This window comes from Neoarius graeffei, chromosome 5 (genome assembly GCF_027579695.1).
Source record: "Neoarius graeffei isolate fNeoGra1 chromosome 5, fNeoGra1.pri, whole genome shotgun sequence".
Classification (NCBI taxonomy): Eukaryota; Metazoa; Chordata; class Actinopteri; order Siluriformes; family Ariidae; genus Neoarius; species Neoarius graeffei.
Window position 1 is genome coordinate 96,950,716 of NC_083573.1, and position 21,737 is coordinate 96,972,452.

Below are 21,737 nucleotides of genomic sequence, written 5' to 3' on the forward strand. Positions count from 1 at the left end.
AACCATCTTGCATTTTGAGATTGAAAGCGCATAGCTCCCAAATGCCATTGAAGTGCACTGAGGCTGGGCTGCATCGCGCTGTCACGAGGGGGAAAAACTCACGCGCACATTAAGCGAACTGGGGAAAGTTATAACGGAATGATTTCGCACTGTAGTGGGTTGAGCACATATATTTCTATGATTCTGGATCTGAAATAGCAATGTTATAAGGTCGGCTATAACATAAGCCTAGCGCAATTCATCCTACACGATGTTCGTCATTTTTAGAGGAGGCTGAGCCTCCCTCGTTGTCTTGGAGCAATCACCCGTGCTCAGTATGCAACAGAACAACACATTGGGTTCCACTCCTGCAGCCAAGAACAGGAATCTGCGGATCAAGAACTAGTTCCTATTAAAGTGGCCGGTGAGTATATATATCACGTTCAACAACATATTAAATCATGGACTCAAGTTAGACAATTTATGGCCACGCCTTATTAACAGATCACCACCAAGTAACCTCAGACGCTTGAGTGATCAAGTCTATCAGCAGTTATCTTCACTAACAAGTGCAAAAGTTTGCGTCCCCATAGACACTCTTAGTATGCTTCATTGTGGTTCATAATCATCTTAAAATAGGCTTTTACTTCAGGTACAGAAAAATTAAAATGCACCTACAGTGGTGCTTGAAAGTTTGTGAACCCTTTAGAATTTTCTATATTTCTGCATAAATATGACCTAAAACATCATCAGATTTTCACACAAGTCCTAAAAGTAGATAAAGAGAACTCGGTTAAACAAATGAGACAAAAATATTATACTTTTATTTATTGAGGAAAATGATCCAATATTACATATCTGTGAGTGGCAAAAGTATGTGAACCTCTAGGATTAGCAGTTAATTTGAAGGTGAAATTAGAGTCAGGTGTTTTCAATCAATGGGATGACAATCAGGTGTGAGTGGGCACCCTGTTTTATTTAAAGAACAGGGATCTATCAAAGTCTGATCTTCACAACACATGTTTGTGGAATGTGTATCATGGCACAAACAAAGGAGATTTCTGAGGACCTCAGAAAAAGCGTTGTTGATGCTCATCAGGCTGGAAAAGGTTACAAAACCATCTCTAAAGAGTTTGGACTCCACCAATCCACAGTCAGACAGATTGTGTACAAATGGAGGAAATTCAAGACCATTGTTACCCTCCCCAGGAGTGGTCGACCAACAAAGATCACTCCAAGAGCAAGGCATGTAATAGTCGGCGAGGTCACAAAGGACCCCAGGGTAACTTTTAAGCAACTGAAGGCCTCTCTCACATTGACTAATGTTAATGTTCATGAGTCCACCATTAGGAGAACACTGAACAACAATGGTGTGCATGGCAGGGTTGTAAGGAGAAAGCCACTGCTCTCCAAAAAGAACATTGCTGCTCGTCTGCAGTTTGCTAAAGATCACATGGACAAGCCAGAAGGCTATTGGAAAAATATTTTGTGGAGGGATGAGACCAAAATAGAACTTTTTGGTTTAAATGAGAAGCATTATATTTGGAGAAAGGACAACACTGCATTCCAGCATAAGAACCTTATCCCATCTGTGAAACATGGTGGTGGTAGTATCATGGTTTGGGCCTGTTTTGCTGCATCTGGGCCAGGACGGCTTGCCATCATTGATGGAACAATGAATTTTGAGTTATATCAGCGAATTCTAAAGGAAAATGTCAGGACATCTGTCCATGAACTGAATCTCAAGAGAAGGTGGGTCATGCAGCAAGACAACGACCCTAAGCACACAAGTCGTTCTACCAAAGAATGGTTAAAGAAGAATAAAGTGAATGTTTTGGAATGGCCAAGTCAACGTCCTGACCTTAATCCAATCGAAATGATGTGGAAGGACCTGAAGTGAGCAGTTCATGTGAGGAAACCCACCAACATCCCAGAGTTGAAGGTGTTCTGTATGGAGGAATGGGCTAAAATTCCTCCAAGCCGGTGTGCAGGACTGATCAACAGTTACCGCAAACGTTTAGTTGCAGTTATTGCTGCACAAGGGGGTCTCACCAGATACTGAAAGCAAAGGGTCACATACTTTTGCTACTCACAGATGTGTAATATTGGATCATTTTCCTCAATAAATAAATGACCAAGTATAATATTTTTGTCTCATTTGTTTAACTGGATTCTCTTTATCTACTTTTAGGACTTGTGTGAAAATCGGATGTTTTAGGTCATATTTATGCAGAAATATAGAAAATTCAAAAGGGTTCACAAACTTTCAAGCACCACTGTAAACTCAATGAGAATCAGCAAAAACAGCTTTCACAGAACCAAAACACAAAAATATTTACTTTTTATAGCGCTTAAAGAGAAATTGGTTGTTAGGTTGTTACCAACAGGGGAAACCATAATTCAGAAATGAACAATGAGAGATGGGGGAAGAAAGGAATAAAAAGTTTTCAAACACCAGGTAAAGACATGTGGAAGTCCTTAGAGAGGGGTAGAAAGAAATTCTACATTTATATTCATGTTCAAAGCATTAATTTTGTTTTAAGATGAATATCTTCGCAAGTAAGTTTTTGGCTCTACCTGTAACCTTAAGCAACATTAAAGATCTTCTTAGAGTCATGATTTCATCAAATATGGGGTGTACAAACTTTTGTACTCAGCTGTGTCTGGGTATTTTATCTAAGAATGCACATGGATTTAGTTTGTAATGTGTTTGGGAACCTTTCGGTGTTGGAGATGGAGTAGACGCAGTGGAGGTTGATGGACTCGGCTGGAGGGTCCGGTTGGTCCAAACTGAAGACAGCGATGAACCTTTTCTCACGGCGGCCTTATAGTTCTCATATAACGTCTTACCATACTGCAGGACACACACACACACACACACACACACACACACACACACACACACACACACAAATATTTCACGTTTGCCTATATATAACCTTTTTATTCCTTTTTGAACAGTAAACCCTGACTCATGCCTGCAGAACCCTCATCCACATATGCTTAGTTGTGCTTCAGTCTCTGATTCATGCAAAGCAGGTAATTAAATGAAATGATTCAGTGAAACATCTCACTGATGACCATTTCCTCTTTAAGCCTGAACATGAAAATCTTTTCCGTAGCCTAAATACAGATCCAAATCTTCACATATATGCTTCAAATGGTATTGTTAAGCTCCATAATCTCTTGTACATATAGACTTAAAGTGAAAATACAGTACATTATCATCCATTACTATGCATACAGGACACTTTTTCAATGGAATAAAAACGTGTTCTTTTCCCTTCTAGTAGGTTTCATTCATTTGCTTCGATAGCATGCAATATTGTTAGCATATCGCTTATCCTATGTGTATTACATCACTCTACCCAATGGAGAATGAGTGTTGAATATGGTTTATGATATTGCCTGGTTGGGCGGCACGGTGGTGTAGTGGTTAGCGCTGTCGCCTCACAGCAAGAAGGTCCTGGGTTCGAGCCCCGGGGCCGGCGAGGGCCTTTCTGTGCGGAGTTTGCATGTTCTCCCCGTGTCCGCGTGGGTTTCCTCCGGGTGCTCCGGTTTCCCCCACAGTCCAAAGACATGCAGGTTAGGTTAACTGGTGACTCTAAATTGACCGTAGGTGTGAATGTGAGTGTGAATGGTTGTCTGTGTCTATGTGTTGGCCCTGTGATGACCTGGCGACTTGTCCAGGGTGTACCCCGCCTTTCGCCCGTAGTCAGCTGGGATAGGCTCCAGCTTGCCTGCGACCCTGTAGAAGGATAAAGCGGCTAGAGATAATGAGATGAGATGAGATGAGATATTGCCTGGTTGTCAAGACAACATGATGTCACACGTCGCATCGGAGATGTAAAACTTCCATGCTAGCAAGCGACTGTGACAATTTGTAAAACATAGCTGCCAGGTTTGCTTTGTTAAATATGGAAGATTTTGAGGGAATTTTGGCTGCCAGGTGGCTCTGTTGTGTGTAGCTGTTGATGTTGATTTTAAAGTAACTAAGTAAATTACACAGGGAAATGAATACTTAAGTATGAACGTGTGTGGAAGAAGAGTCTGGAGACAGAAACTTTAGTTTCTCGGTTGTCAGCCTGTGCTACTTGCTCTCGATAGCACTGGCTTGACTGCGCTTGCATTGGCCTTTGCGAACACTACTGCTGAACGCTACACCGGCTGGAAGGTAACTGGACTGCTGCACTAACAGTACCAGTTGAAGGTAAGCTAGCATTGGCCTTCGCTAACACTACTGCTGAACGTTACACTGGCTGGAAGGTAACTGGACTGCTGCACTAACAGTACCGAGTCATGGTTAAAGGAGATACGCAGAACCATGGCCTCACTTTTTGTTTATAAATGCCTTGAGACCTCAAGAATGGCATAGGAATCGTTTTAAGCGTGAACAATAAATCTAATATCGTAATTTTATGATTAAAATTATGCATATAAGTCACAATCTGAGTGAATGACCTTGACATCTGTGACGTCACAGCAGGAAGGCTATCGGTCTCATCGCCATTTCCGCTATACTAAAACACAAAGCTAACTGCAACTTCGATCCTCCATTTTGAGCTAATTTATTGCCATGCCACATAGATGTGTTGCTGGTGGGTGCAGCAACATGACAGAAGGTGGATTTGTGTTGCATTCATGACCCAAGAATGTTCAAACTGCAAAGATTTGGACGCATTTTGCAAGAAATTCACGGGCACATTTTACTGATGACTTGTACGAAACCTCTGATCTGTTGAGGAGTGTTGTCTGTAAGCCCATATTGAAAGAGGGTGCAGTACCAACAATTAAAGGAAAAGAAAGCTACAAGAAAAGGAAAGTAATTTCAGTTGCACCAGTTCTCCTGGAGTGTGAGCCGAGCAGTAATGGTGGAGTACTCAGTATGGAGAAAATGGAGAATGAGTGGACCATTCGTCAGATTTCTCCACTGGATATGCCTCCCCCCGCTGGATATGCTTGCCTCAGCAGCAATATCTCGCCCTTATGTGGAAGAAGCGAATGAACAAAGAACTGAAAGTCAGACTGTTTCAAAAGGTCGGCCTTCAAGAAGTGAGAACACAGAGGGATAAGATGTGACTCTCATTTGGTTACATAATAAACAACACTCGTTGTTTACCTGCATTTAGATTAATACATGCAACTTGTATTGTGTATTTAAGTTACCGGTATAAGATTATTTAATTTGCTTCAGAATGTGATTGTCTCAGTTCATCTGATTATTTAATTAGCCTTTTATGTTTTATCAGTGAAAATGCATGCATGTACATGTATGTTGCATAAGTTATAACACCCATCCTGTTTTAATGAGCGTCACATGAGACTGTCAATTCAATTCCATCCAATTCTCTAGACGGCTCTGTTCTTTGGCTTTATTTTGTAAGGTGGGGGCCTCCGGGGCTGACGTGTTACTATCGGATTCACTTTTCGATGGTTCGAACTGATACGCTTCCATGTGTATAGCAGTAGCATGTGTACACACACTCCAGTTTCAGGACTATCACAGTCAGATGTATTACTATCTGAGGCATCTGAAGAATCTCCAATAAATCTGAATGAAGAGGCCACTGCAATCACTCTCACCTGCCGAGTCTGGCTTTGGTCTATAGCTGTCAAAGGCCTCGGCCTTAAAACCGGTTACCGCAGTGACGTCACCCACTCAGAGCTGGCTGGCTCAGCGGGGCAGCTCAAATGCCAACCTTGCGGTCAATTTTAACTCTCAAAAATATATATATTTTTTATTCCTATTTATGCAGCATACAAGAGTCAAGGATGGAGATACTATCCACTCAGAAATGTATTTAAAAATAAAGGTTCTATGTATCTCCTTTAAGCTAGCCTTCGAGAATGCTGATATGAAGAGAATGTGTATGTATTATAATAATAATAATAATAATAATAATAATGGGCGGCACGGTGGTGTAGTGGTTAGCACTGTCACCTCACAGCAAGAAAGTCCGGGCTCGAGCCCCGTGGCCGGTGAGGGCCTTTCTGTGCGGAGTTTGCATGTTCTCCCCGTGTCCGCGTGGGTTCCCTCCGGGTGCTCCGGTTTCCCCCACAGTCCAAAGACATGCAGGTTAGGTTAACTGGTGACTCTAAATTGACCGTAGGTGTGAATGTGAGTGTGAATGGTTGTCTGTGTCTATGTGTCAGCCCTGTGATGACCTGGCGACTTGTCCAGGGTGTACCCCGCCTTTCGCCCGTAGTCAGCTGGGATAGGCTCCAGCTTGCCTGCGACTCTGTAGAACAGGATAAAGCGGCTACAGATAATGAGATGAGATAATAATAATAATATTGTCTGGCTTTCTTTCGTGGTATATCCATTATACTCGTCTTCACTTCGTTCCGTATCATGCTAGCTGAATGAAATATATCTGATATACCATGAAAAAAAGTCAGCTAACATTATTTAATTATATCACTCACAGCTTCTAAAGCCTTAAGGACAGAGTTATACCAAACTGTAATAAGGAAGAAAAGAAACCCTATTTCTTATGAATATCAAAATGCATTATGGGTATTCTGAACCTGCTAGGGTACACTGGTTCCATTTGAATTCACTGAAATCACTTTAAATGGGTGAAAACATCTGATTTGATTTTCTTGCATCCTTCCTTTTGAAATATAAACATATTACATGCGTATATGATGAGTTCTCGCTTGGATTTATCTCACCTTAGCGATACGGATCCCCGTAACCCAGAGGTTCATGGTCCATTCATCGTCACAGCACAGGTACTTGATATACTGAGACTCCTTTTGGATCTGAGGATGCTGGAGACACATCACACACACTTCATTAACACTGTACAGTATTGGGCTCTGAGCTAAAGCTCGCTTTGCTAAATCTCCATTGTTTTACATAGACTTGAGCATAAACCATAATATGCATTTGCCTGCAGGAAATAAATACACATTATGCAGCTCAATGTGCTCATTTGCAAAACTGGTGGTTACTGTGTCGTTTGCTGAGACCAGCTGTGGTTGATGAGTCAGCACTTTTTCTCTCAGCTATGTTAACGCTAAAGCTGATGAAGCTATGCTGATGCTTTGTCTTTCCCTTTCATATCCGTATTTTGTCGTGTTACAACCTGGAAGTGAAACTTTACTCGAATTTTATGTTATGACTCTAAACAAAATACTGTACGTTGATGGGAGGGGGAGAAAAACCCAACTTGGTTGCTGAATTATTGACCAAAAAAAAAACCTATAAAAAGTTGTGACTGCATAAGTATTCACCCCTGCTGCTGTGAAAGCCCGAAATTAATCCACATCAGAAGTCATACATATAATAATTTGGTGAACGGAGTTGACTTGTGTGTAATTAAAAGTGTCGTATGATCTCAATTAAAATATAGCTGCAAGTGGTGATGAAGGGCCTGAACACCTCCGGTGCCGTGACCTGTCACACGTGGTCATTGTACAATGCACACGCACCTGAGATGTGTGACAAAAGCCTGGGTATCTGATGTGTGCACCACCAGTGATGAGTTTTTAGGCAATGAAGTCATTACTGTCCAGGTCCAAATGGTGGCGCTATACCAGAGAGTCACTTTGGGCATGTGGATATCATCAGAACCATCATATCCTACGTGAAGTTTGAGCCCTATCAAGCATTGCATGGCGAATTTATGACACATTTCCTGTTTGCATTGCTTAACATACAGTATAAATGTATTGTTTTGCCTTTTCAACATCTTGCAAGATATCACAAATCTCTTCGCAATGCAAAATCAGCAACATCGTGAGATCATGTAGACCAAATCTGAGACGAATCCAAGAAACTGCTGAGGAGCAGAACATCAAAATGTAACATGTGTCAAAGTGCACAAAACCAAAAATAACTCATTTCCTGTTGAGTGTGGTTGATGCAATTTTTATTACAATTTTGTTCGTCTTGCGGCACCCCATGCACCTACCAAATTTGACACAGATAGGTGAAACTATATATTGGGCAAATGTCTCAATGATATGTGGGGGTGCTATGGAGTCCCCTGGACACCTGGGGCCAAGCCTCTGACCCTGAGTAGCAGTGGCCAAGACTGATGTGTGTACCAAATTTCATGAGTTTTCACCCATGGGAACCACCTCAGAAATGGCCAAGTCTTGAAGATAGATAGATAGATAGATAGATAGATAGATAGATAGATAGATAGATAGATAGATAGATAGATAGATAGATAATCAATCAATCAATCAATCAATCAATCAATCAATCAATCAATCAATCCTTAGGAAAACAATAGGGCCTTGCACCTCTGGTGGCTCAGGCCCTAATTATATAAGTATCAAAGCTATCAAAACAAATCTGGAAAAGTTCTAGAAATGTATCAATCTGGGAAAAAACATGGTACCTTGACTCTGCCTGGTAAATAGGGATTAATCAGAAAATCAACCCATAGGCCAAGGTTCACTCTAAGATCCACAGCTCAGCTGGGAGAAGCTGTTCACAGAACTACGAAAGTCCAGACACTGCATAGAGCTGGGCTTTATGGAAGAGTGGTGAGAAGAAAAACATACTGTATAAAATCTGGTTTGGAATTGGTCAGAAGGCACGTTAAAATAGTTCTCTGGTTTGAGAACCAACAATGACCTTCATGACCTACATTTGGTGGAAACTCAACACTCTTCATTACCCTGAGCATGCCATCTTCACTGTGAAGCATGGTGATGGTAGCATCATGATGTAGGAATGCTTTTCCTTAGTAGAGACTGGGAGACTGGGAAACTGGTCAGGGTTGAAGGTATGATGGAAAACACCAAATCGAGGCAGAATGTTCTAGACCTGAGACGGGTTTTTGTGCCAGTGTGTCAAAAACTGACACCTCCGTCTGATTGGGGCACGACTTGACCATCAACGTTCTCCATCCAGTCTAAGAGAACTTGAGCAATTTTGACAAAAAGAACGAGTAAGCAGACATGCAGCTATAATTACAGAAATACTGGGTTAATATTTATGCAACCAAAAAAGTCTGATATTTCTCTTTAATTAAAGTGAGCAACACAAGATAAATATTCAACATAGTGTTTAATCAAATGGTAAAAATCAGTTATATCCTTTTTCAAGCACTACCCAATGTAGAAAAGTTCAAGGGGGTGAATACTTATGCAAGACACTGGAGATTGAGAGACAGATTTGTTCATGTAGAATTTTGAAACAGTTATTAATGGTTACTAGCAAATTCACATCTGAACATAAGCGAGCTGAGAACACGATAACTTATAAAGGTGTTTGTTTTGGATTTTGAGAAATGAGTCACTTATAAGCACAGGTCCATGTCTTGGTAAGATCTGCAACACACACACACACAGGTCCATTTTCATCTCCGGAGCCGGTCATTTGGTTAATCACAGCTTGTTAAAGCGCCTGGTGTGAAGGAGATGCACACCTTGAAATAATCATGCAGGAAAGTTGTGATTAGTCGCCAGGGTTAGGTGAGCTGGAACAGTCAGAGAGGGAACAGATGGCTTGCCAAATAACCTGTGTTTCACCTACTGCCAGATGTGTGTGTGCTTTAAAACGCAAGACTTTATCCATATAGTCTTAGAAAATACTTTAATTCAAGGAAAAGTTCAACAAAAAATGAAACGTGGACTATTTTCCCTGACACCATCTTCATCCATGCAGCCACACCCTCATCTGAGTCCATCTTACTCAGTCGACACACCCTTACAAAAAATAAGCTTATTCAAGTGTGCTTCTAGTATACTTCTTTTAAACTAAAAAGTATGCTTTCAGTTAACTTTTTATTTACTTATCAGAGATATACTTAATAAAGTTATGCATAAGTATACTGAAAAGTATATAGAAAAGTCTAAGTATATTAAAACTTAAACTTTTGATCAAGATATACTTAACAAAAGTGTAATAAAGTATTAAAATATTTGTGCCTTATGTTCAAGTGTACTTGCCCTGTAGTTGTGCTTCTCCTTTTGATAGTAGCCGATAAAATATTTCTTTTTCACACATATTGTCGTCTTTGTGATATACGGCAGCATGTTTTAAATCCCATCTTTTAAACCGACATGTACCATCAGTTTGTGTTCAGCTCTGGGGTGGAATAGCTTAAGAGTAAACAGTGTTGGAACTTAAACTTCTCTTTTATGTACATAGTGTTATTAACTAGATGTATATAACCAGTAACATTAGTATATATGCTATAAAGTATACTTTAGTAAACTAAAAAGTGGACTAGAAGTATAAAACAAGTAAACTCATAGTATATTTCCAGTACACTATGAAGTATGCTTTTGTAAACTAAAGAGTGGACTACAAGTATAGAACTAGTAAACTATTAGTAGATAAGTTTACTTGTGGTATATTTGCAGTACAAAATAAAAAATACTAGTTGTATACTCAGAGTTTACTTCTCTTAGACTTAAAGTATACTTTTTATAAACTAAAAGTGGGCCAATTTATTCCCAAGAAGTATTAGATTAGTTTACTTACAAGCATACTGTAAGTACATTGATATCAGTATACTTGGTACACAAAAGTATACTTAAGGAAATATACTTTAACTTAAAATGAACTTGAAGTATATTTCTTTTTGATAAGGGGAAGTATGGTGTGGAATTTTATTTTACACATGTATTAATTTTGCTCCAGGGATTCTAATCTGTAGTTTTGAATCACACTTGGCTAATTTAATGAACTGTTTGCTAAATTGATAACTGTAAGCTTGCCATAGTTATTAACCTCGCAGCTCCAATACTCAATCAATCAATCAATCAATCAATCAATCAATCAATCAATCAATCAATCAATCAATCAATCAATCAATCAGGCATTTGTTAATTTTTTTCTGTAAGTCTTGAAAACATTTAGATTTACATAAAGTTGAAAACATTTCTATATTTAACACTTAGATGCATTTATATCACTTCTAATGTGTGAATTTTTATCACTACAATAAAACTTTGCACTTTTTTATTTTTTATTATTTTTTTTTACACAAATCATTATCTAAATTGGGCGGCACGGTGGTGTAGTGGTTAGCGCTGTCGCCTCACAGCAAGAAGGTTCTGGGTTCGAGCCCCGGGGCTGGCGAGGGCCTTTCTGTGTGGAGTTTGCATGTTCTCCCCGTGTCCGCGTGGGTTTCCTCCGGGTGCTCCGGTTTCCCCCACAGTCCAAAGACATGCAGGTTAAGTTAACTGGTGACTCTAAATTGACCGTAGGTGTGAATGTGAGTGTGAATGGTTGTCTGTGTCTATGTGTCAGCCCTGTGATGACCTGGCGACTTGTCCAGGGTGTACCCCGCCTTTCGCCCGTAGTCAGCTGGGATAGGCTCCAGCTTGCCTGCGACCCTGTAGAAGGATAAAGCGGCTAGAGATAATGTGATGTGATGTGATTATCTAAATTGATCAAAATGGCCCTAGATGATTAAATAACGTCAGATAGTCAGATTTTTAACATCTGGTGCACCACAGCGCCAAACTACGGCAAGCTAATGAGCTTCTCTGTAGCTACCAGTTTACCTCAATCTTAAATCTAAGACTTAATAACACCATTTATATACAGACAGCTGAATAATAAATAAATATACAAATCAGATCAGAAATCTATCATTCAAATAACCTCAAGCATATAATTTCATCTTTAAAATTTACATTACATTACTGGCATTTAGCAGACGCTCTTATCCAAAGCGATGTACAACATACCCAGAGAAGTCTCAACCTAACCCCAACCAGAGAAGTTGAGAAGTACCTTGCTCAAGGGCACTTCAGCTATTCCTGTTGGTCCAGGGAATCAAACCAGCAACCTTTTGGTTCCAAAGCTGCTTCTCTAACCATTAAGCCATGGCTTTAGAAGAAGCTTTTATTAGCACATATATATTAGAGCACGGCGGCACGGTGGTGTAGTGGTTAGTCCTGTCGCCTCACAGCAAGAAGGTCCGGGTTCGAGCCCCGTGGCCGGCGAGGGCCTTTCTGTGTGGAGTTTGCATGTTCTCCCCGTGTCCACGTGGGTTTCCTCCGGGTGCTCCGGTTTCCCCCACAGTCCAAAGACATGCAGGTTAGGTTAACTGGTGACTCTAAATTGACCGTAGGTGTGAATGTGAGTGTGAATGGTTGTCTGTGTCTATGTGTCAGCCCTGTGATGACCTGGCGACTTGTCCAGGGTGTACCCCGCCTTTCGCCCGTAGTCAGCTGGGATAGGCTCCAGCTCGCCTGCGACCCTGTAGAACAGGATAAAGCAGCTAGAGATAATGAGATGAGATATTAGAGCACAGTGAAATTCTTTCTCTGTCTCTGCATTTAACCCATCTGAAGCAGTGAACACACATACACACACACCCAGAGCAGTGGTGTCAAACTCAATCACAGAACGGGCCAAAATTGAAAAGACAGTCTAAGTCGCGGGCGGCACGGTGGTGTAGTGGTTAGCGCTGTCGCCTCACAGCAAGAAGGTCCTGGGTTCGAGCCCCGGGGCCGGCAAGGGCCTTTCTGTGTGGAGTTTGCATGTTCTCCCCGTGTCCGTGTGGGTTTCCTCCGGGTGCTCCGGTTTCCCCCACAGTCCAAAGACATGCAGGTTAGGTTAACTGGTGACTCTAGATTGACCGTAGGTGTGAATGTGAGTGTGAATGGTTGTCTGTGTCTGTGTGTCAGCCCTGTGATGACCTGGCGACTTGTCCAGGGTGTACTCCGCCTTTCGCCCGTAGTCAGCTGGGATAGGCTCCAGCTTGCCTGCGACCCTGTAGAAGGATAAAGCGGCTAGAGATAATGAGATGAGATGAGATGAGATGAGTCTAAGTCGCGGGCCAAACAGGATTAACATTTATTGAACAGTCTAAAACTGGCAATATTTTAATCATCAGTATGAATTTGAATAGCCAGAATACAACAACTTTTTCCTCAACACATTAAATAAAATAAAAAATTATATTTTCTTTAAAAATAACATCAGGCAAAATGAGAATATTTCAAGCTGATGAAAATTTGCAAATTTTTCAAATAAAAATGTCCAGAAACAAAAAGCTATTTAATTTTCTCTCTTATTTCATTTCTCCGAGCCAGATGCTTGGCATCTTTTCTTGGCTGCAAGTTCATTTATGTTTGGGGTTAGGCTCTGAGCTGTGGAAACTCTCAGGATGGAGTGATGTGCATCAGTGAGACGACTTCTTTGTGTGGTTTTGTTCATCTTCATCACAGAGAAAAGTTTCTCACACAGGTATGCACTACCAAACATGCAGAGCATTCGAGCAGCGTGTAGGCGGAGTTGGGGCATCGTGTCAGGAATGAATTGGTGGAACTGTGCGGGCCCCACAGAGTCATACTTTGCCCTAAGTGTGCCGTTAGACTGGAGTTCTATCAGTTCCATCTGGATGTTTGCTGGAGCTTTCTCCACATCAACTGCAAATGGACTTCTGAGCAGTTCAAAGTTAAATTTCTGCTCGTCAAAGTCGGCAAAGCGCCGTGTAAACTTGGTGCACAGTGTATTCAGTTTATCAGCAAAAAGCGCAGCTGGAAACACAGCGGTGGAGACCTGGTCTGTGATTTTTTGGCAACATGGAAAGTGGCATAAGTTCCCTTTTTGCATCTGCGTCTCCCACAGGTGCAACTTGACTTGAAAAGCTTTCACTGCATAATCTCATCTCATTATCTCTAGCCGCTTTATCCTGTTCTACAGGGTCGCAGGGAAGCTGGAGCCTATCCCAGCTGACTACGGGCGAAAGGCGGGGTACACCCTGGACAAGTCGCCAGGTCATCGCAGGGCTGACACATAGACACAGACAACCATTCGCACTCACATTCACACCTACGGTCAATTTAGAGTCACCAGTTAACCTAACCTGAGCACCCGGAGGAAACCCACACGGACACGGGGAGAACATACAAACTCCACACAGAAAGGCCCTCACCGGCCACGGGGCTCGAACCCGGACTTTCTTGCTGTGCGGCGACAGTGCAAACCACTACACCACCATGCCGTCCCACTGCATCATATATGTCTGTAATCACACGGTCCCGTCCCTGAAGCTGGAGGTTTAATGCATTAAGATGCTTCGTTATGTCGCACAGAAAGGCCAACTCACATAGCCACTTTTCATCCCGGAGCCCTGTTGAGTCTTTTCCTTTACTTTCCATGAACTGACAAATTTCCTCACGCAGCTTGAAAAATCTGCTGAGCACTTTTTCTCGACTCAGCCATCGCACCTCTGTGTGATAAGGCACGTCACCAAATTCAGACTGCATTTCCTCCAGAAAAGACTGAAATTGCTGGTGATTTAAACCTTTGCCTCTTATAAAGTTAACTGTGTTACGGTGCTTATGACATGTTCCATCTTCAGGACTTTGCTGCACAGCGTTTCCTGGTGTATGATGCAGTGATACACTGTCAGCTCACCTGTGCAGTTCTCCCTCTGCATCTTCTCCCACATCCGTCCCACCAATCCACTCTTTTCCCCGCACATCACAGGCGCTCCGTCTGTCGTCAGTCCCGTAAGTTTGTCCCAGACCAGTGTCATGTCATTCACACATTTAGATACTTCTTCAAATACGTCTTTTCCTGTGGTTGTGTCGTGCACTGGTTTAATACCCAAAAGTTCCTCTGTAACACATAAACTGGAGTCCACTGCACAGATGAAGATTGCCAGCTGTGCAGTGTCAGACTTGTCAGTGCTCTCATCCACAGCAAGGGAATACGCAATAAAGTGTTTTCCCTTTTCCATCAACTGTGCTTGTAAATCAGTGGCAAGCTCACATATCCGATCAGCAACCGTATTTTTGCTGAGACTTATATTTGAAAATGCTTGCTTTTTATCTGGACACAAGACGTCGCACACTTTAATCATGCAGCGCTTCAAAAAAACTCTCCCTCCGTAAAAGGCCGGGCTGATTTGGCTATCTCTTCTGCCACTACAAAACTAGCTTTCACGGCAGCTTCACTTTGTGATTTTGCTTTTGCGAACATACCGTAGCTTGCTGTAACACCAGACTCTTTTTCAACTCTTCTGCCTTCTCTAGCTTCTGCTGTATGTCCAGGTTTTTGTACTTGTCCTGATGTTTTGTCTCATAATGCCGTCTTATGCTATATTCTTTAATTACGGCCACATTAGCTCCACAAACAAGACACACAGGTTTGCCTCTGATGTCAACGAACAGGTACTCTGCCTCCCACCTGTTTTGAAAATCCCTGTTTTCAAAGTCTACTTGTTAATCTGGCTATTTTTTGGGGGTCAGACTAGCTTAAATGTCACTGTAAAAAGTGCTGACCGATGCGTTTATCCGCTGACCACTGATCAATGTGTCATTGGCAGCGTGGGAAAATGGGTTAGTGCACAGGTCTTGACCTGCATAGTGGGATTTGTAGTATGAGTGGTGGGAGCGCTATTTACCGGCGGGCCATTAATAATAGCCATATGGAATTATCTCGCAGGCCGTATATAATTATATCGCAGGCCAAATCCGGCCCGCAGGCCTTGAGTTTGACACCCCTGCAGTGTAGAGGGAGGGGAAAGTGCTGTTCATTCACTCCCCCCACCCACACATTTCCTTGCTGGTCCTACAAATCAAACCAGCAACCTTTTGGTCTCAAAGCTGCTTCTCGAAAACTTTATATCATAGTTGACTCCCTTTAGGCCACTCCCCCACCCTGAGTCTATGTATTCTGAAAAAGAAAATAATTCAGCTTCAAGATGGAGCTACAACTGTTCTTAGATGTGGTTTTTTGCTTAGTTTTAAAGCCATGTGTCATAGAAACCACATCAGAAAGTCTAAGATATTCATAGATCAACAAGGCATTCTAGCCATTTCCTTAAGAGCAGATACATATGTAGCTTCTACACCTGACGCGAAATGCAGCCCAGACCACAATTTCTTAAGCAAACCAGCTGATCAGTTCTCTAGACCACGTCTGAGATCAAACTTAACCAAACGTCCCAAACTCTGAACTGTAATGCTTGCCCTACAACTGCTTCTGCTGATAAACAGTTTCAAGAGCAATAGATGGTGACTTTCAGATCCTTAAAAAGCTTGTATTCAGTTTACTCAGCACATCAGGTTTTCCACTGTGGCTCAGCACAGACTAAATAAAGGCATCAAACTGCCACAACTAACAAATATCAACCAGAACTCTTACAGAAACTAAAAGCACAAAACCAAGTACTCAGAACTGCGGACAAGTTCTCAGTATCAGCCCCAGTTTCTCAAAGAACTGGTCTTGTTTTTTGCTGTTGAACTGAATCAGCTCATTATCTGGCCATCTCCTCTCATCTCATTATCTCTAGTCACTTTATCCTGTTCTACAGGGTCGCAGGCAAGCTGGAGCCTATCCCAGCTGACTATGGGCGAGAGGCGGGGTACACCCTGGACAAGTCGCCAGGTTATTGCAGGGCTGACACAGAGACAAACAACAGTTCATACTCACATTCACACCTACGGTCAATTTAGAGCCACCAATTAATCTAACCTGCATGTCTTTGGACTGTGGGTGAAACCGGAGCACCCGGAGGGAACCCACGCAGACATGGGGAGAACATGCACACTCCACACAGAAAGGCCCTCGCCGGCCACGGGGCTCAAACCCAGGACCTTCTTGCAGTGAGGCGAGTGCTAACCACTACACCACCATACTGCCTAATTTAAGAACATCTCTCTCTCTCATTATCTCTAGCCGCTTTATCCTGTTCTACAGGGTCGCAGGCAAGCTGGAGCCTATCCCAGCTGACTACGGGTGAAAGGCGGGGTACGCCCTGGACAAGTCACCAGGTCATCACAGGGCTGACACATAGACAACCATTCACACTCACATTCACACCTACGGTCAATTTAGAGCCACCAATTAACCTAATCTGCATGTCTTTGGACTGTGGGGGAAACTGGAGCACCCGGAGGGAACCCACGCAGACATGGGGAGAACATGCACACTCCACACAGAAAGGCCCTCGCCGGCCACGGGGCTCAAACCCAGGACCTTCTTGCAGTGAGGCAAGTGCTAACCACTACACCACCATACTGCCTAATTTAAGAACATGTACTTTTTATTTATTCTTTTGGAGTTACATTGGATGTTGTGCAACGTCAAAGTCAAGTCAAAGTCCCTGTCACGCCAGAATCTGGTCTTCCCAGGCAGCCTCCCAGTACTAACCATCTCTTTAAGGCATATGGGTGCGACACCGATCTCCATTTCGATAGCCCTCGACCTCTCGTCTATACAGCTAGGGTTACAGTTGGGGGCAGATCCTCTGGTAACCATGAGAGTTTGACTTCCCCACTCACATCTGTATTGCAGCATGCCTTGCCAGACACTGTAGGTACCATTTTTATGATGGTCTTTGGTATGACCCGACTGCGAGTAGAACTCACAATCTTCCAGTCGAGAGGGTCATGTTAACCACTAGGCCAACTTACAGTCATTGTGCAATGTAGTACCTCATGAATCCTAAAATACATAAACATCTCCTCACAAAAAACCTCACCATATCAATGATTATGCAAACATTACAATGATCATGTATGTTTATTCAGATGAATGTTTGGGGACAATATTTTATAAAATGATAATCAAACTTTAACCTCCTGGCAGATACAACCAGATTTGTCAAAATTCACAATGCCCCACTGATTCCCCTGCATATTTTACATCTTAAATTCCCAGAAGAGATAGCCAACACCAACCTCCGTCCAGACATCATTCTCTGGTCAAGAGCCACAAGACAGGTGGCCCTCCTGGAGCTTACAGTACCCTTGGAGGAAAGGATTGAGGAGGCACATGAGTGCAAGCACAGAAGATAACCAAGCCCTCATCACTGAATGCCAGCAGAGGGGATGGAGAGCCTGGAATCTCCCAGTGGAAGTAGGTTGCAGGGAGTTCCCAGGGCAATCACTTTGGAGGACATTGGGAGTCCTTGGGGTGAGAGGTCCCACCCACAGGAAACTGGTTGAAGACATTTCCAAGTGGGCTGAGACAGCATCTAGATGGCTTTGGCTGAAGAGGAATGAGTGATGGCACAACCAAGCTGGCAGAAGAGAGGGAGGACAAAGCTGAGTGATACAAAGGCCTGAGAGTCAGAGGGGGTGGTTCCAGGATGCTGGTTCTGCTGTCAAGCCCCTCTGAGGTGTCCTGGGCCAATCGACAAAACAGTTGGGGTGCCCACTTGAAAACCATGTGAAGTCTCAAAGGTCTGAGTTACAAGGTGCTGTCCTCCATGGAGCGATCAGAGGGAGCGTTTTAAGCCAGCTGCCTTGAATGAAGTGCAGGAGGAAACACCCTGCCAGGAGAGGCAGCAGCGAGGAAACCTTGTATGAAGACATTGCAGGATGTCTCAGGACTTCTCATTGCATCTATCATTTTCTCCTCAGTAAGTTTCACCACTTTCTTTGAGTAGAAAATGTAAATAATTTCATGATGTTTCATTTGTATTTGCACCTCTTCACGAATGGGGTGCCAATAAGTCTGAGGTGGAGTGTGTGACTGGGTGAAACAGGCTGCTCTGTATGGGAGCACTCCTCATATATGGGTTATATAAGATGGAATTTCCGTGAAGAAACCAATAAACACAGTTACTTAAGAGGGAGTTTAAGAGATTAATGGAATTACATTTTATAAATAATAACTGTGTGTTACACGCTACAAAATGAGAATTCACGACACAATGATATTTATATCAGAGTTGTACAACCTAAAATCTACTGATTTTATAAGGCAGCTACACACTATATGGCCAAAAGTATGTGAACACCTTTTTCATCACACCCATATTTGGTTCTTTCCCAAACTGTTGGCAAAATTTGAAGCACACAGTTGTATAGAACATCTCTGTATGCTCAAGATTTACAGTCTTAGTTGGAACTAAGAAGCTCAAACCTGTTCCAGCATGACAGTGCTCCGGTACACAAAGCAAGAGCTCCATGAAGACATGGTGTGTTAAGGTTGGAGTGGAAGAACTCGAGTGTCCTGCACAGAGCCCTGACTGAACTCAACCCCACCGAACACCTTTGGGATGAACTGATATTGGAACTGGAGCCTCTTCACTTAACCCCAGAGTTTGATCTCAGTAATACTCTTGTTGCTGAACTGAATGAACATAAGTCTACACAGCCATGCCCCAAAATCCAGTGGAAAGCCTTCGCAGACCTCAGGTGGAGCTTATACAGAAGGGGGATTAAATCTGTAATGGGATGGTCAATCAGCACATACGTTGTATACACATGATGGTGAGATGTCCACAAACTTTTGGCTGTGTATATATCTCATCTCATCTCATTATCTGTAGCCGCTTTATCCTGTTCTACAGGGTCACAGGCAAGCTGGAGCCTATCCCAGCTGACTATGGGCGAAAGGCGGGGTACACCCTGGACAAGTCGCCAGGTCATCACAGGGCCAACACATAGACACAGACAACCATTCACACTCACATTCACACCTACGGTCAATTTAGAGTCACCAGTTAACCTAACCTGCATGTCTTTGGACTGTGGGGGAAACCGGAGCACCCGGAGGAAACCCACGCGGACATGAGGAGAACATGCAAACTCCACACAGAAAGGCCCTTGTTGGCCACGGGGCTCGAACCCGGACCTTCTTGCTGTGAGGCAACAGCGCTAACCACTGCACCACCGTGACACCCTCATTTCACACATTTCTAATTAAATACACATTTCATACAATCACATTTGATAAGGAGATGGTCAGACTAAAGAGCGCTGTGTGTGTGTGTGTGTGTGTGTGTGTGTGTGTGTGTGTGTGTGTGCATCAACCAGATTAAGAGACGTACATTTTTTCTTCTGCTTTTACTGATTTTCACTTCTTTCCCTCTCTTACTCAAGCGTTTTCCTCCTTTTTTCTTTAAAGATAGCTAAAAATTAGCTAAAAAAGATGAACTGATAAAACAAATATAGAACAAAATGAAGAAGTGAATAACACAGACAGCTCCACTGACAGTAATCCACCGTGATAGATTATTTTTGTCATAATGCTGACCTGAAACCCAAACTCACAATAGAAAAGTAGTAAACTCTCGAGTGCTAAGCAATCAACAGCTCCTTCACAGAATGGTGATGGGTATCTGATCATCAGGAGGTACCACAGAAGCTTAGATGTTTTAGTTGGACAGTTTCACTGCATACACCTCAACCTATCTTCTGTGATTGGAGCCCTCACTGTTGTGAGGTCAGCCCAATGGCCACTGATCATTATTGATTGTCTGTGTGCCATGTTTCGTCATCTCTTTTGAGCCACAGCCAGAATTAGCAGAATGAGGGTTTTCCAGTTGTGTACTGAATCTCTTTCATGACTCTGGTGGTCTCCTTTGGCTGGAAACCAAGCTTAGTCAGCTTTCCAGTGGATAGTAAGTTCAATCATTTTCACAATTTTTGTTTGGTCGCTGTCGTTTCCACCTAAGTGCTTTTTCAAGGTCTGCGCTTACTTCCCAAAGTCCTCGCCATCTATTTTTGTCCTTTGCTGATCTCAATGACTTAACTGGAGTTAAGTTAAGTCATGGGGAAGCCATGGCCTAATGGTTAGAGAAGCAGCTTTGGGACCAAAAGGTCACTAATTCGATTAGTTGGACCAGCAGGAATGGCTGAAGTGCCCTTGAGCAAGGTACCTAACCCCCGACTGCTCCCCAGGCTGCTCTGGGTAGGTTGAACGTCACTCTGGATAAGAATATAATGCCTTTCTTGCAGAATTTAATGTAGTCAGACTTTAGCACTTGAGGCAACATACCATTGTTGATTTCAGCTACCTTCTTTTCCACTGCCTCTGCTAAATATGGATAAAAGAGTGAACCTTTTACATGAATCTCCAATGAGTGACTCTTTAAAGTGACTCTCCGAAGAGTGATTCTTTAAAGTGAATCTCTAAGGAGTGATTCTTTAAAGTGAATCTCTGAGGAGTGATTCTTTAAAGTGAATCTCTGAGGAGTGATTCTTTAAAGTGAATCTCTGAGGAGTGATTCTTTAAAGTGAATCTCTAAGGAGTGATTCTTTAAAGTGAATCTCTGAGGAGTGATTCTTTAAAGTGAATCTCTGAGGAGTGATTCTTTAAAGTGAATCTCTGAGGAGTGATTCTTTAAAGTGAATCTCTGAGGAGTGATTCTTTAAAGTGAATCTCTAAGGAGTGATTCTTTAAAGTGAATCTCTGAGGAGTGATTCTTTAAAGTGAATCTCTGAGGAGTGATTCTTTAAAGTAAATCTCTGAGGAGTGATTTTTTAAAGTGAATCTCTAAGGGGTGATTCTTTTAAAGTGAATCTCTGAGGAGTGATTCTTTAAAGTGAATCTCTGATAAATGAATCTTTAATGTAAATCTCTGATGAGTGAACCTTTAAAGTGAATCTCTAATGAGTGATTCTTAAATGTGAATCTCTGAGGAGTGATTCTTTAAAATGAATCTCTGAACAATGAAACTTAAACATGAATCTCTGAACAGTGAATCTTTAAAGTGAATCTCTGAAGACTGAAAGTTAAACATGTGTCTCTGAACAGTGCTATCACTGACAGAACTTGGTTGTGTCTCTATAGGTATCAGGATTCAAGACCTAAGGGACAGTTCGAAAGTCTACCCCGCAAAGTCCCTTTCGCACCACATCATCTCTAATGGCGGAGTATAAGCATGCACCATGTCTTAAAGACTTAATATTAAATAAATACAACTAAAATACCATCCTGTATACCTTCATCCTGTTCAACTGGTGTGAAAAATCTGTTTTTTTCTTCCCTGTGCTTGTTCATCTTGCAAATAGATAAAATAGAATTGACTGCTAAATAAATAAATAAATTGATAAAAATGACCTGAAAAACTAACTGATCTGTTTGA

The 21,737-nt window shown here is 42.3% G+C and overlaps 1 protein-coding gene and 1 pseudogene across 1 annotated transcript in view; both read right to left on the minus strand.

The window, feature by feature from the left end:
• apbb1ip (amyloid beta (A4) precursor protein-binding, family B, member 1 interacting protein) overlaps positions 1-21,737 on the minus strand; it is a 122,032-nt gene that overhangs the window by 6,644 nt on the left and 93,651 nt on the right. Inside the window, exons 11-12 of the mRNA XM_060922552.1 lie at positions 6,655-6,753; positions 2,698-2,833 (exon numbers count right to left, since the gene is read on the minus strand). Of these exons, the coding sequence (XP_060778535.1) occupies positions 2,698-2,833; positions 6,655-6,753 (235 nt within the window). The remainder of the gene's footprint in view (positions 1-2,697; positions 2,834-6,654; positions 6,754-21,737) is intronic.
• LOC132885805 (general transcription factor II-I repeat domain-containing protein 2-like) lies at positions 12,949-21,652 on the minus strand (annotated as a pseudogene).